General features: G+C 41.7%; 1 protein-coding gene across 6 annotated transcripts in view; it reads right to left on the reverse strand.

Annotated features, from left to right (window-relative positions):
• Window positions 1-2,725: 2,725 nt before the first annotated feature.
• Window positions 2,726-12,805, reverse strand: part of TECRL (trans-2,3-enoyl-CoA reductase like) — a 65,169-nt gene continuing 55,089 nt past the window's right edge. For 2 of the 6 annotated variants that reach the window (XM_038178655.2, XM_005019096.6), the window contains exons 10-12: window positions 12,277-12,362; window positions 11,828-11,873; window positions 7,954-10,246 (exon numbers count right to left, since the gene is read on the reverse strand). In XM_038178655.2, coding sequence (XP_038034583.1) covers window positions 10,119-10,246; window positions 11,828-11,873; window positions 12,277-12,362 — 260 coding nt within the window. In that variant the 3' untranslated portion in view covers window positions 7,954-10,118. Of the gene's footprint in view, window positions 3,491-3,990; window positions 4,633-7,953; window positions 10,247-10,848; window positions 11,743-11,827; window positions 11,874-12,276; window positions 12,363-12,805 lie in introns of those variants that run through there. The other 4 variants (XM_038178658.2, XM_072037107.1, XM_005019097.6 and 1 more) reach the window with 4 other exon arrangements.

Here is a 12,805-nt window from a genome sequence, read left to right on the forward strand (position 1 = left end):
AATTCAGACGGAGAGCTTTGTTTTGAAGAGTTTCGTTTCACCCATCAGTAGTGCTGTCTGTTTGTATTAGTTCAGATGATAACAGACATTTTTAAATGCAGCTGTTGTACTCCGTGCTGGGAATCGCAGTGATTTTTACCATCTTGCAAGGAAACATTTCAACACTATGAAAATCCAACTTTTCACTCAAACATTTTGACACCCAGAAAGTAAAAATTTTGGTGTGGTAATTTGATGGTTTCAGTATAGACCAAGCTTGAAATCCTGCTCCACAGAACATTTTGAATGTGAAACATTTTTTTTTCTAATTTGATTTAGAGAGGGCCGAATAACAAGCCAACTGTGTACCAAAAATCTGGAGCTTCTTGCAAGTTGAAAATTCTGTGTTTTGTTTCCCTCTAATACCAAGACAGAAAAGGTTAATCTGAAAGTACACTGAAATTCACATTTACAAAATCCAGTCTCCACAAGGCCGTGAAATCCTTAATTTGTTTATTTCTCCCATAAGAATATAAATCACTGTTGCATCCCCCAAATGTTTGTGAGTTTATCAAAAGGAGCATTTATTCAGCATTCATTCCACTCTGTCATTAAATCCTCTGGATTATATGGCTGTTGTTGTCTTTTAAATTCCTGGTAAATATGTTGCTGACAACCAGCTGTTCTTTTCAGTGCATCATAACCAAGCCTCCTAGAGTAGATCATTAGTCTGCTTGCATCCATCTATTTTATTTATGTCAGTCAGGGAGATTACAACAGCCATCTGCAACCGTGGACAGCTTTTGTTTTGTAGGAATGCACTGCGGCACCATTGAGGGCAGGAGGACGTGGGGGACAGGGCAGAGCTTCAAGGATATCAGCTCACTGAGGGTAAGAAGGCTTGCCAAGAGCCCAGGGTAGGGACACCTTGGTCTCTGGTGACTTTTTCCCTTCTTGCCCCAAGGCTGCTTTGAGCCAGGCAGGCTTAAAAATGTGGAAACATCTGGGGGCTGGAAGCATAAGCTAGGCACAGGGCACTGCCTGGTTATCCTTGGGAGCCAGCAGGTCTCAGAGAGCTTCTGCACCATCAGTTCCCTTCCCGATCCCCAAACAGTGCTACACGTTTCCCCCTTGGCAGCATGCTGACTCCTGCTGCTGCTTTGACTTTTCCATGGTCTGATACATCAGGCTCAGTTCACTCTCAGTTCAAGCTGTGTCAGAGACTCCCATGTGCATGGTGGTCAGAGGTTTTCTCTGCTGGGGAAATCAACCTTTATGTTTTCCAGCTTGCAGGATTCAGCCTGGCTGGTTCGCTCTCTGAAAGCAAGGGGATGCTGTCCCTCACACCCGTAATTTACAGGAATTAGCAATGAAGTGATGCTTGGTTTGAGGGAAAGAAGCACTGTGAGCAACTGGGTCTTAAAAGGGAGATTTGGAAAGTGAGGTCCCCACTGGGAATCGGTAAATTTTGGTTTCTGGTGAAAACATAAATATTTGACACTTTCTGTGAATCAAAAATCAGAAGGAAAAAAAAACAAAAAACAGTCATTTTGGATTGATTGAACTATTTCTCTCACAACTTATGCTGAAATACATAGTATTTCATCTGTCTGTGAAATGCAAGCAAACTGAAAGATTCGTTATATTAATTAGAAAAAATAGAAAAAAGACCTAACACTTTACTTTCAAAGAACAGATGGCTTTCACTTCTTGCGGCTGTAGAGTGTTTTGCTGCAACATAAAGGCATGCAGCATCTCCTCTGGGGATGAAGGAAATTGAAATGGAGAGAAAATCTTGCAGGGAAACTCACTGGCAGCTCTAGGTAAGTAGTAGAAATAACAGGCATGATCTTTACTCCCTCTGACCTTTGTTGGTTTCATTGCCTACTGCAGGCTCACGGGCCCTGAATCGCTCTGCTCTGAATCAGGGGAAGGGACTGAACCTGGGGCTGCAGTAGACTGGTGGCTGCTCCTTCAGCTTAGAGGTTGACTTTCCTTCAGCAAGATAACCAGGGATTTCCCCAGCAAGGACAGCAGTGGACTGAGCCTGCCCAAAAGTGCCAGAGCAGCAGCCCAGACCTGGTAAGAACCTGTGCACAGACTGCTTTTGGGAGACTGCAAATCACTGCCTGAGATCAAGGTGTTAGGACATCTGCTTGCCCTCAGCTCTCTGCCCTTCTCCCCGTCAGGACAGCAACAGCAGAAGCCCCGTCTGCAGAGATTTATTGTGTCAGAGGGTGGTTTTGTCTGTTTTCTCTCCCAGCTCGCCGGGCTTAACCTTTTGACCATCCTTCAGCCTGCCTCATAATGTGCCTATTTTATCGACAATTGCAGTTAAAATGGAAGGCAGTTTGGCCAATCCTGCTGGCTGCCGCTTTGAAAATTTTGTCGTGACCTTGTTTGTGTCCTTAATTCTTGCTGGAGATGCTCATCTCCTTGCACTGTAACCAATGAATCAATTTTATTTTCTCTGCTCCAAGTGGGGGGTGGGAGTTTCTCCCCCCTCCGTATCTCCAATAAGAAAACTCCTGCAGTTTTTCTCTCTTTGTAACTGCCTATTGATTGTGTGTGTCAACCATATGTTTGTGGATGCTGAAGGATCTGATTTTATTTCTATTTGCTCAATGGTATCTGAAAAAAAAAATGACTGCTCAAAGGGCTGCTGAGAAGTGGGGATCTTGTCAGCATGTTTTATAATGCATTATTCACAAATAATTGCGACACGACGTTGTGATTACACGAGGCATTTCCTTTTTTTTTTTTTTTTTTGCTTGCTTTAAATATGCCCTTTGGATAACATATGCATCTGCAGTCCCAAGGCTACAGAACTGCAGTTAGGCAAGGTTGCCTCCTGTTGCATGTGCCTAGATTTAGTGCCCTTACACAAACTGCGTGCCAGTAAATAAAAGTCATTTTTCAAAGCGTTTGCAGGCAGCGGCTGCTGTGCTTGTTTTTGTCGGTCTGGGCAGCCCTGTGCCACCGAGAGCCAGTCAGTGAACCACCGGCTGGCACGTACCACGAGTTGCTTGAGGGATGAGAAACTAACATCAGTGGCTTCTTCAAGGATGACAAACTGCATTAGCTGTTTGGCAGGCTTACCGAGAGAGCTAAACCCATCTTGCATCGGGCTTCAGCACCTTGGCCTGGAGTCCACGGCACATCTTCTAGCAGAGATGCTGTAGGCTTGAGGCATCCCAGCCCTTGAGCTGCTCAAAGAGAACTTGGGTGCTGAAATAGCTGGCTGGGGCCACAGCCCCTGGGCATTCAGCTCTGAAAAGGAGCAGCAGTGGCTGAAATGGTCTTTGTTTCATCAGGGACTCAGACCCGTCAGCACAGGAGCAGGGTGGTTGTGGAGAGCTGTCATCTCCTACCTACGAATGACTCCTGAATTCCTTCCTTCAAGCTCAAGCTCTCTGGCACAGTCGTGTGGCTGCCCTGAGGGTTTGGCGTCGCAGTTCATAAGTGCAAGAAATTTCACCGCCTTCTCTGGTAGGAATAGCACTTTATTTCCCTGACAAAAATGAAGACAAATAACTGCACATAATAAAACAGCATGCTTTTGTTTAGTCATTATCAGTAATTCCCTGTGTAACTTGCAGTACTCTGTGCAAGTCCATGGTGTGCTCATAGTGCATGTATGAAAATTATTGTAAAATTGGCATTTCCAAACCAAGTGCAAGAATGTTCGAGGTACACTTTCTGACAAATATTTGCATGTTATCAAAATAGATTACCTGTTTATTTAAGTGTTCTCAGGGTACTATGTCTTCTAAAGTTAATTTCAGGTCTGTAAGCAAGATCAGCACTGCCTTTATTACATTGCAGTAAATCTTTATTATATCTGTGCTTCCCTCTCCTGGGACAGATGTCCAAGGCACTGAGCCCTTGGGGAGACTGCAGCTCTCAGATTACTACGGTCCTATTCACTTTGTCCTTGTGTCTGTATTACTGCAATATCTTTTCCTTTTACCTGCTAGGGCTCTCTACATAAGAAAACATTTCAAACGTATGTGAGATTATGTTGCAGCTTTTATTCCATAGATTTATGGTTTAATAGTAAGATGCTGTTACAAACTTGATTAGTTAGACCTGGAAGAATTATTCTTGTGTTTTGCAGGGAGGAGGCCATGAACAGCTGCAGAGGTTAGAAGCAAAGGAAATGTGTAGGAGAATCATTCGGAAGTTAGGGCGTGTGGGGCAAGAGGGCTGAAATAGGTAACACGGATATTTCATCCGTAGCCTTTTGAAATCAGGAGTTGGTTTTCCTTTGACATTACTGCGTATCTCAAAGCTCTAATAGATAAATAGTAAGAGTTAGAATGAAAGCCATACTGGTCCAAACGCAAAGCACATTCTGCAAAGAGATGACGTAAACCAGAGGGTGGAAGAATACAGTGTTCTTATGTGACAGTATTCCCTGTTGGTTTCAGAACAGGTACTTTGTTTTTCATTAGATGCAATATTGGACATGTCATCTTTAATCCATTTCTGTCAAGCTCTGTTGTCAGAAAGAGTGAAATTTCTCTCCAAAAAGACATATCTGTTAATCCCTAAAAGCACACTGCAGCCACATTCTAGTCCTTCCAGCTCTCTAATCAATGTTTCATTCTGCAAGGATGCCCTTGAACCTAGGAAATGGCTTCATATTATGTCCTAGGGAAAAAAAAAAAAAAACAAAACAAAACATTTTTTCTTTTCTCGTCTCCAGGAGAGGGACACTTTTTAAAGTATTTGTTTATTTTGTAACTCAGTGTCATGGTGCTCCACCAGTCAACTGAAAACTCATCGACTTTTCAGTATGAGTAAGAGCAAAAGAGTGCTTGATGGGGTCTGTTTTCTTCTGAGCCTGCCCTGTAGTGCTTTAAAAGAAAGAGCCCCCAGATGGTGGGAGCTGTGATTTTAAAAGAAAAGCCTTCCTTGTTGAGAATGGCAGAGTATTTGGAACAGCAGAAGGGATCACAGGTAGAGCTGTATTACTTCTTCCCAGGAATAATGTCATGTGTTACGAGGAAGCTAGCTAATGATCAGAATTCTTCAACAAAAGATGTGAAGTTTGCTTTTTTAAATAAGGAATTCATTAGCATTGCTGAATACTCTTTATCATATTTCTTTTATCTATAAATGATTTCCTCTTGCTTGGTTACTCAGCCTTCAAATGCTTCAGAAGTTGGATAAAAGCAGATATATGTTAGAAATCTAGGTGTTGTGAAGGTGTTAATATGTGGTAGGTTTTTTTAATCCAAATGCACGTACTTCAGGGCCCATTAGCTTGTCTTTTCACTTGACAAAAGAGGTTTTAGATTTACCATTATCTTGCAAGGCAATTCAGTGCAGAGTATTTCAGTCGCGCGGTGACTGACGCCCCTCACGTGGGCCACTTCTTGTCCAGACGGACAAGGAAATATTTTCTCAGAGCCGTCCTCACAGGGCAGTGCCAGAGTAAAAGCCAGTCTCTGGTGAGCTAGGCAAATAAATAGCCAACCACTGGTGCCATGATAAAGGCCCAGGGCAGCTCTACTCTTGGCTCCAACACCTGCAGAAAGAGTTACATGTCCAACTTACATACGTAGCTGAACACTACGTCTGCAGAGAACATTAGAAAAAAAATTATTCCTTGATGCTAAATCCATGTGTTATGAAAACTGCCTTTAATTGTAGCTATACAGCAGCCTTTATACACTCACCTGTGATAAACCAGGCTTTTCATAGTAAAATATTATTCATGTAGGTACTTGTCACTGTGCAGTGACAACACAACACTTCATTTACGTTTATCTGTGGAACGCTGGAACTGGCATACAGTACATTTCTCTAAAAGCTTTCATGAATGTTAATGACAGAGAATATAGCTTGGAGACAAAACTTGTGCCTAGGAAAATACAGAAAAGGGAAGCCAATAAAGCATCATGTGGAAAATATTAGCTTGCTGAAAAACTCTTTATGGTTTGAATTAATTTTTAGTTCAGCAGCACTTGTTAAAACTATAAATAGATAAATAGTCTCTTGCTTTCCTATAGCTTTCTCCCTCTTATAGTGTGCTTTAGAAGTCCTCACATTCAGTGATTTTTATTTTATTATATTTAGCTATCACTGCAGGCTCTCTTTCAGAGAACTACTTTGCTATCAGGTTGCTTTATCTCAGTTCCTAGTGTGATAAAAGCCAATTTAGAGTCACTTTCTTTATACAAAACAATGGAAAGTACAAGATATTTTGATGATAATAGCATGTTTAAAACAGGATGACCATCTGCCTATTCACTTCTCCTGTTTTCAGTGTTCTGTGGAGAGATGAAATCACTGAGACAATCTTCAGTCCTGTCAACTGGGAAGATGTGTTAACTGTCTTATAAGACAAGCATATGGCTGGGTCTTAAGGGCTTTTTCAAACTGGGCATCCAAACGCAGGCTGCCAAGCTGTGTACAGGAGCATCTGCCACTTTGGTTCTCCATCACAACGCCTCACTGCGTCACCAGAGAGCCTGAGCTGGTGCCTGCTCTTGTCAAGGTCAGCATTTCATGGCAAGAGCAGGCCACTGAAATGTAGACCTGTGAAACCAAAGGCCCAACTTTAGGCTACCTCATTTGAAAGTCTTGAAATTAGACTTTGAGAAAGATGAGACTTACCCGTCTGGAGGATCACAGCAGAAAACCAGCAGCAAGCTGCTGGGTGAACACAAAGGGACCTGGGTGTGAGGAACCTCCACCGATGGGAGAGAAAGCAGTGCTTTGAGCAGTGGCGTTCACACCAGCCTTCCTGGGCAGGCCAGGAAGGACTCCGTGGGACTTCAGCTGATTGTTTTCACACTGTCCCCACCAGAACTGTTGTCTAGTAGGCTCACGTCTCTGTACCTTGCCATATTTGTGGTCTTTTGGCTTGGATGACCTAGCTTCTGAAGAGTGTTGAGCAGGAATTGGCCCAGTAGATAAAGGCCCTACCTGTGCCAGTAGTTGTGCTGGCTCCCTGCATCTAACCTGAATCTGTCTCACTCCAACTCTGACCACTTGAATCTTCTGCTACGCATTGCTCTGCCTCCTGCTTCTCGTGACACACATCATTCATTATGTTGCATCTAAGATGAGGGCTGGCAGCAGCATCAAGGAAGCTCAGGCTGGCCACTGGAGCAAAAAGCAAGGGTAGAGAACATCCTGAGCACCACAGGGCTGTGGCTTCACTGCCCTACAGTCCATCACCTTTCCAGGTGAAGAAAAAAAAAAAGGAGTGAGCTCAAAGGGAAAGAACTGCTTTGTTTGTTCTAAGTTGTAGATTTAATGGCCCCCATAGGGGAGCAGCACTGAAAAGTTTTGTTCACGTTTTCCTGATTATTTTCCCATGTATGCCAGTGCATGCAGAGTGCTGTGCTGGTGAGATCCTTCACAATGTCTGTTGAGTAACTAACTCTGTATTAAGCGGCTAAAGTAGGGTGCAACTACCTAAGCAATGGATCACATTGGATGTTGGCTCATTCCCTTTGACCTTGAAATATGATGATATTCTGGCACTCAGGTGACCCTGCCCCTGTCTTCCTCCTACTGATGGCTCTGAAGAATTTAGGTCTGTGCTTAAGAGAGAATACTGCCAAACATGTTTTCAGTTAACCATTTATTTCCGCATTAGCCCTTAATACAAGAAAATATCAGAGTATTTTGAGCTCGATAAGAACTCTTTTTTTTTTTTTTTCCCCAAGTAATTAGTAGTCATGACAAACTTTCCCAAGAAAATGCTTGTGTGGAGACAATTGTTTTGTTTCAGAATATACATGATGCTTGTTGCTGAAATTACTGGCAAATACAGGGAGATAAGTTATCCGTTCTAAACACAGAACTTGCCCTGAAAATCACAGAAGGTAGAGTAATAGAGAAAGATCCATGAATGTGCAGGAAGTTGGATTTATTGCTATTTGTAAGTGACTTAACACAATTTAGAGCAATTTTAGCTAGTCAAGATCACATCAGCAAATCCCAAAATACCTGCCATATTTATTTATTTATTAGACAGCCTGTTGTAGTATATCTTCATTTGTTATTACCTAGTATTTGCTCCTACCATGATTTTAAAACTTAAGTCATTCAGTTAGGGAGCCAACACCCTTCTTCCCCTATCCTCACATACCAATTAACCTACTAAACAGCAGAGAGGTAAACTATTCCTGAAGTACTTACTTGGCTTAAACTAATTGCTGAAGAGGAACTGTATTCCCAGGAATTGGAGTCACTCTGGTAGCATGCCTTGAACAGACTTAAAGCTGCAATAATCTCAACCAAGAGACTACTAGATAAATGTGTAATTTTACCAAGTTACCTTTCCTCATGAACTATTCAAACTTCAAGACTGCTAAAATGAGACATTTAATTAACCTGAAATTAAAAGAATCCCAGTAACTGGAGTTAAAAACAAAAAGAGACAACATTCTTATGACTCACATGTCTAACACTAATTGGAACAAAAAGTTTCAAAATATTTCTGTTATATTAGTGACTAAAGAGTACAGAAAATACTTTTTCTGAAACAGATCTTTATTAGTAGTCTGGGTTAGACAACTGGGTATTCACTCTAACTCGGGTTTTCCATTGAGAGGATTAAAAATAAAATAAAATTAGATGTTATCAGCTTAAAAAAAATAATAAAAAAAAAAGGAAAGTGATTTATTTACCAAGATGAAAATGAGTTATTGTTGCTAATGGGCAAATTGTGAGACTCTAGATTAGACATTAGAAGAGGAATATAAACACAATTTTGGGGGCAAATGAACTTTGTTAGAACACTTGGGCTGGTGCTAAGATAACATAGCCTCTAGGAGACAAACTGCCTACTTTGCATCTGTATTTTGGTATTTCTCTAACAACTAAAGGTTTTCTGGCAATCTTTTTCACAGGCTTAAGGGAGCCAAAAGACCTTGATAAATGTGCAATGGTAGTAGAATGAAACTAGAATTAAGATATACAGAGTTAGGCCATAAATGCATGCTTAAACAGTTCTGATTCTCTTGCTGTCTCTAACTACAATTGTGCTTCTGCGTGGCAAGGATCCACTGATTTGCAAATGGAGCTAAACAGAGTTTTTAGGACTTGAATAACAAATCCAGGGGATTTTAGGGGATCCCCTGGAAAATAATGTCCTGGAAAGCAAAGTAGCAGTGAGAACTTACTGGCCAAATTGAAGTGGAGCAGAAGCCATTCATCTGTGCCAGTTCAGATAGGGACTGAAATTTTGTCAAAATCCCTCTCCTTTTTGATAACAAGCTGTAATCTGGTTCACCTTGTGCCCAAGGATTTCACAGTGCTTGATACAAGTTAAAGTGAACGGTGTCCAGATGCAGTTGGGCATTGAACAAGAAGATCTTAACATGCTTGTTAGTCCAGAAAGTCTTCTGCCATTTCCAGAGCTGTTTAATGTGAGAAAGGGGGTATGGACTTAAATGATGTACCCAAGGTCATGCAGCAAATTAGTAGCAAGTTGGGAAGCAGCTCACAAACAGTCCCCTCCTGGGACTGCGGGGCTGATCTGCCTACCTGAAAATAAAAGAAAACCAGATGTCTCTGCAGTGAATCATTTTAAGCCAATTTGTATTGAACAATTTGCTATCAAAATCAAATAAAAAAGAAAGATGGGGGGAAAAAAAAAAGTTGTAAAAGTAGCCCAAACTGTTTTAACAGCTTAGCAAGTCATCCTTTGATGTGATGCTTTAGAGGAGTTGAGGCAGGACATGCTGTTTCTGTGCAGTTTAATAGATGCAAAAATCCATGCATCTGGTCAACATCTAACACCAAACCTTAAAATCACCAGATCTGAATGCATGCAGTTGAGGTGTATTCCATTAATTTCAGCAGTATCTGTGCCCATTTACACCTGCTAAATATCTAGCCTAATATTCAACATAAATTTTCTTATCGTCTTCCAATTAGCTCCATTGCAGAAAATTAATTTAAAATCTTTTAGAGGGAAAGAAGAATTCAAGAGCTTTTTTTTTTTTTTTTTTTTTTTTTTTTCCCCACTTAATTAAAACCTCTTCTTTTTGATCTGTTATTTTTCTGAAAAAGATATCCAGTAGGTTGTCCTCTTTGGTTACTGAATTAAATGGCTCATTTGTTCTGCATTAGTTATTGAGCTGTACACTTAGGCTTCAACTCTTGTGAAGGGCTCAGAAGATGATAGGAATCATAGCTGCTTTTCTCCGCACCTCTGGATAAAATTTCTTCAGGTACAGCTTGTGTTTCTTTTGGGCCCAGAGAGACATCTGGATGACCATCAGGAAAGCAAAAATGCCGACTATCAAGAAAAAAGGGAACAAAAAAAAAAAAAAGGATCGTGTTTTCTTTCAGTGCTTGTTTCTGTGCACACAGGAGGGTTTAGGGACAAGTCTGAAGTCTCTTCTGTGGGCAGAGACAAGTTAACCCTGCCCTCGTTCTCAGCCTTGCAGTGGCAGTGATAACGTGTCCTGAGGCTCACAGCTGCCATGTCAGAACGTGTGCAGAAGATGTTCACATCTTCTAGAGACACCCTGAAACACCTCTGGCCTCATCATAAACCACGGCCTCCTTGGGCCTCGTGCAGTCGCGGCACAGAATTCTCTGTGACCACACACGACTATTTCTCTGATTTGCTTCTGGCCTATAACACTTCTTCATTTTTACCCTCAGCTTCCAACCGCAACAGGGAGCTGTGCTGTAACGTCTTGTTGTACAGATGGACCCTGGAGCAAGCAGACAGCCACAGATGAAGCTGTCCAGAAGTGAGGTCTCACAAAAATCTCAGTGGAGAGCCCTGCATGGACCTACACGCAGGTCTTGCATGGGCCCCTGCTGTGGTCATCAAGGCTCAGTAAGAGGTCTCTTAGGTTCCCCTACTTTCAGGCTGAGAGGTAGAGGATGTGTTTTGTTTTGTTTTTCAAATTCAGTACCCTTTTCCTCCCTTAAAATGAGCTGGGGGATCAGATTCATCTTGCATCTGGCCAAGTTGTGTTTGGGACAGTCACTGAAAGGATGTACACACAGCATCCTTTGCTGTTTTCTGCCCCCAGGAAGGCAGCCCTACAATGCCCCTGAACTTTCAGATCATTTCCATACCTGGACCTGTAGCACAAAAAAATGTTTTATCTTTCAAACAAAATTAAAAGTTTTATTTTTATTTTGTCATGATGGAGTTTAAGTCGCTTCTGAAATCCCTTCCTTTTTCATTTGTAAACCACGTGGGGCTACTTTTTGCAAGTAGTTTTTATTGTTTTCTCTTTTGGAATGGCAAGATAATTAAAAAGTGAATGTTCTGGAGAGCTCAGTCCCGGGGAGTTCAGTCCCAGGGACCATATTTGTATGGGTATTTAGGGCTCTAAGGATTCAGCAAAATACTGAGCAAGATCTGCAAACACTGCTAAGCAGGTTGATATTAGGAGCTGGGTGCCTGATAAAAGCAAGTGGGAAAATCCTGGCACCTTTGTGTGTCTTTGCTCATTGGAACTACTCAGTATGTTTTTTTAGCTCTTCCTATTAGAAGCATCACTCCAGGTTTACAGTGAAAAGAAAGTTCCCTGTATCATGTTTGACTATAAATGAAAAAAATATGTATTTCTTAATTAAATTTCAAAGTTAATTTTCACTGTGAAAAGTGAAAAGACAATAATATTTCACAAAAAAAACAGGTTTAGATCCAAAGAAGCTGACTGGGGGTGTCTCAGTAGTGTTCATACCCCCCACAATTTTCTGAGGGTAGCACGTCGAAGGTTTGTACAGTCATGTCACGGGGGAGATTTGCTGACAGTATTTCGTGTGCTGTAAATTTGGGGCACATTTTAATTTTACAGAATTCACCTCCACAAACAATTTCAGAGTTTTCTCTGCTCTATGTCAAACTTACCTGGCAGTGTTTGTGTCATCACCGTGAAACTAATCCAAGAACCAACCTGTCGCAAAGGTAAAGGCATTGTTAATTGTATGCACAAAAAAGGGAAAATCTTCACAAGAAGAGCCTAACACTTTGCACTGGAGAGAGGAGAGGAAAAACAGCTAGAAAGGGGCCACCCAGTGTGCTGTGTGAGGGTGAAGAGATGGGAGGTAAATCATTTGGTTGCTGGGGACTCTGCAATGGAGGAGAATATATTCAAAAGTCATGCTGCACATGTGAGGGAAGAGAAGGGCTGGTGGAGAAACATTTGTGAGAGCAAGGAGACTCTGAAACAAAAAATGTAATGCTTGATGTATAGGGAGATGTGTGGAGGAGCTGCAGACTTGCTGTGGACACAGGCTGAAAGTTTTACACGACCTTACAACCCGCCCTTAGCAAAGAAACAGGAGAAAGTCACGTACCTCATATGTATAGTTGGGACAGGATACCAGCAAGAAGAGCCATGTGAAGGGGTTGTAGGTTGGACTTGGAAAACAGGCTTTACTTCCTTTATAAAAGAGGGAAAAGAAGAAAGAAAAAGATAAGCCCGTGGTTTTATTACAGGGAGGGGAACAAGGCCCTATAACAAGCTAACTATGTGACAAGGGTCACTTTGGTCAATGCTTCCAAAGTATAGCTATAGTCTGGAAATTTTGTGAAATCTTTGAGACCGCAAAGCTGCATTTATCCCAGTGAGAACACTGCTTAGCAAGCCACGTATCCGTTTGTACAGGAAAGGTTTGGCATGTCCAAAGGATAAGACCTTTGTTCAGAGGAAAAGAGAAATGAGTAGTTTAATGTGTACTAGCCAGCAGGAGAGTGCTAAGGGCACTCTTCTGGGATAGAAAGGACACAGATGTATCTTACTCAGGCTGACTCCTGACCATGAACCTGTCCCCTCTTGCATCCTCATCCTTCGTTCCTGAGCAGAACAGGAAAACAACTCCAGAG

Source organism: Anas platyrhynchos, chromosome 4 (assembly GCF_047663525.1).
Source record: "Anas platyrhynchos isolate ZD024472 breed Pekin duck chromosome 4, IASCAAS_PekinDuck_T2T, whole genome shotgun sequence".
Taxonomy (NCBI): Eukaryota; Metazoa; Chordata; class Aves; order Anseriformes; family Anatidae; genus Anas; species Anas platyrhynchos.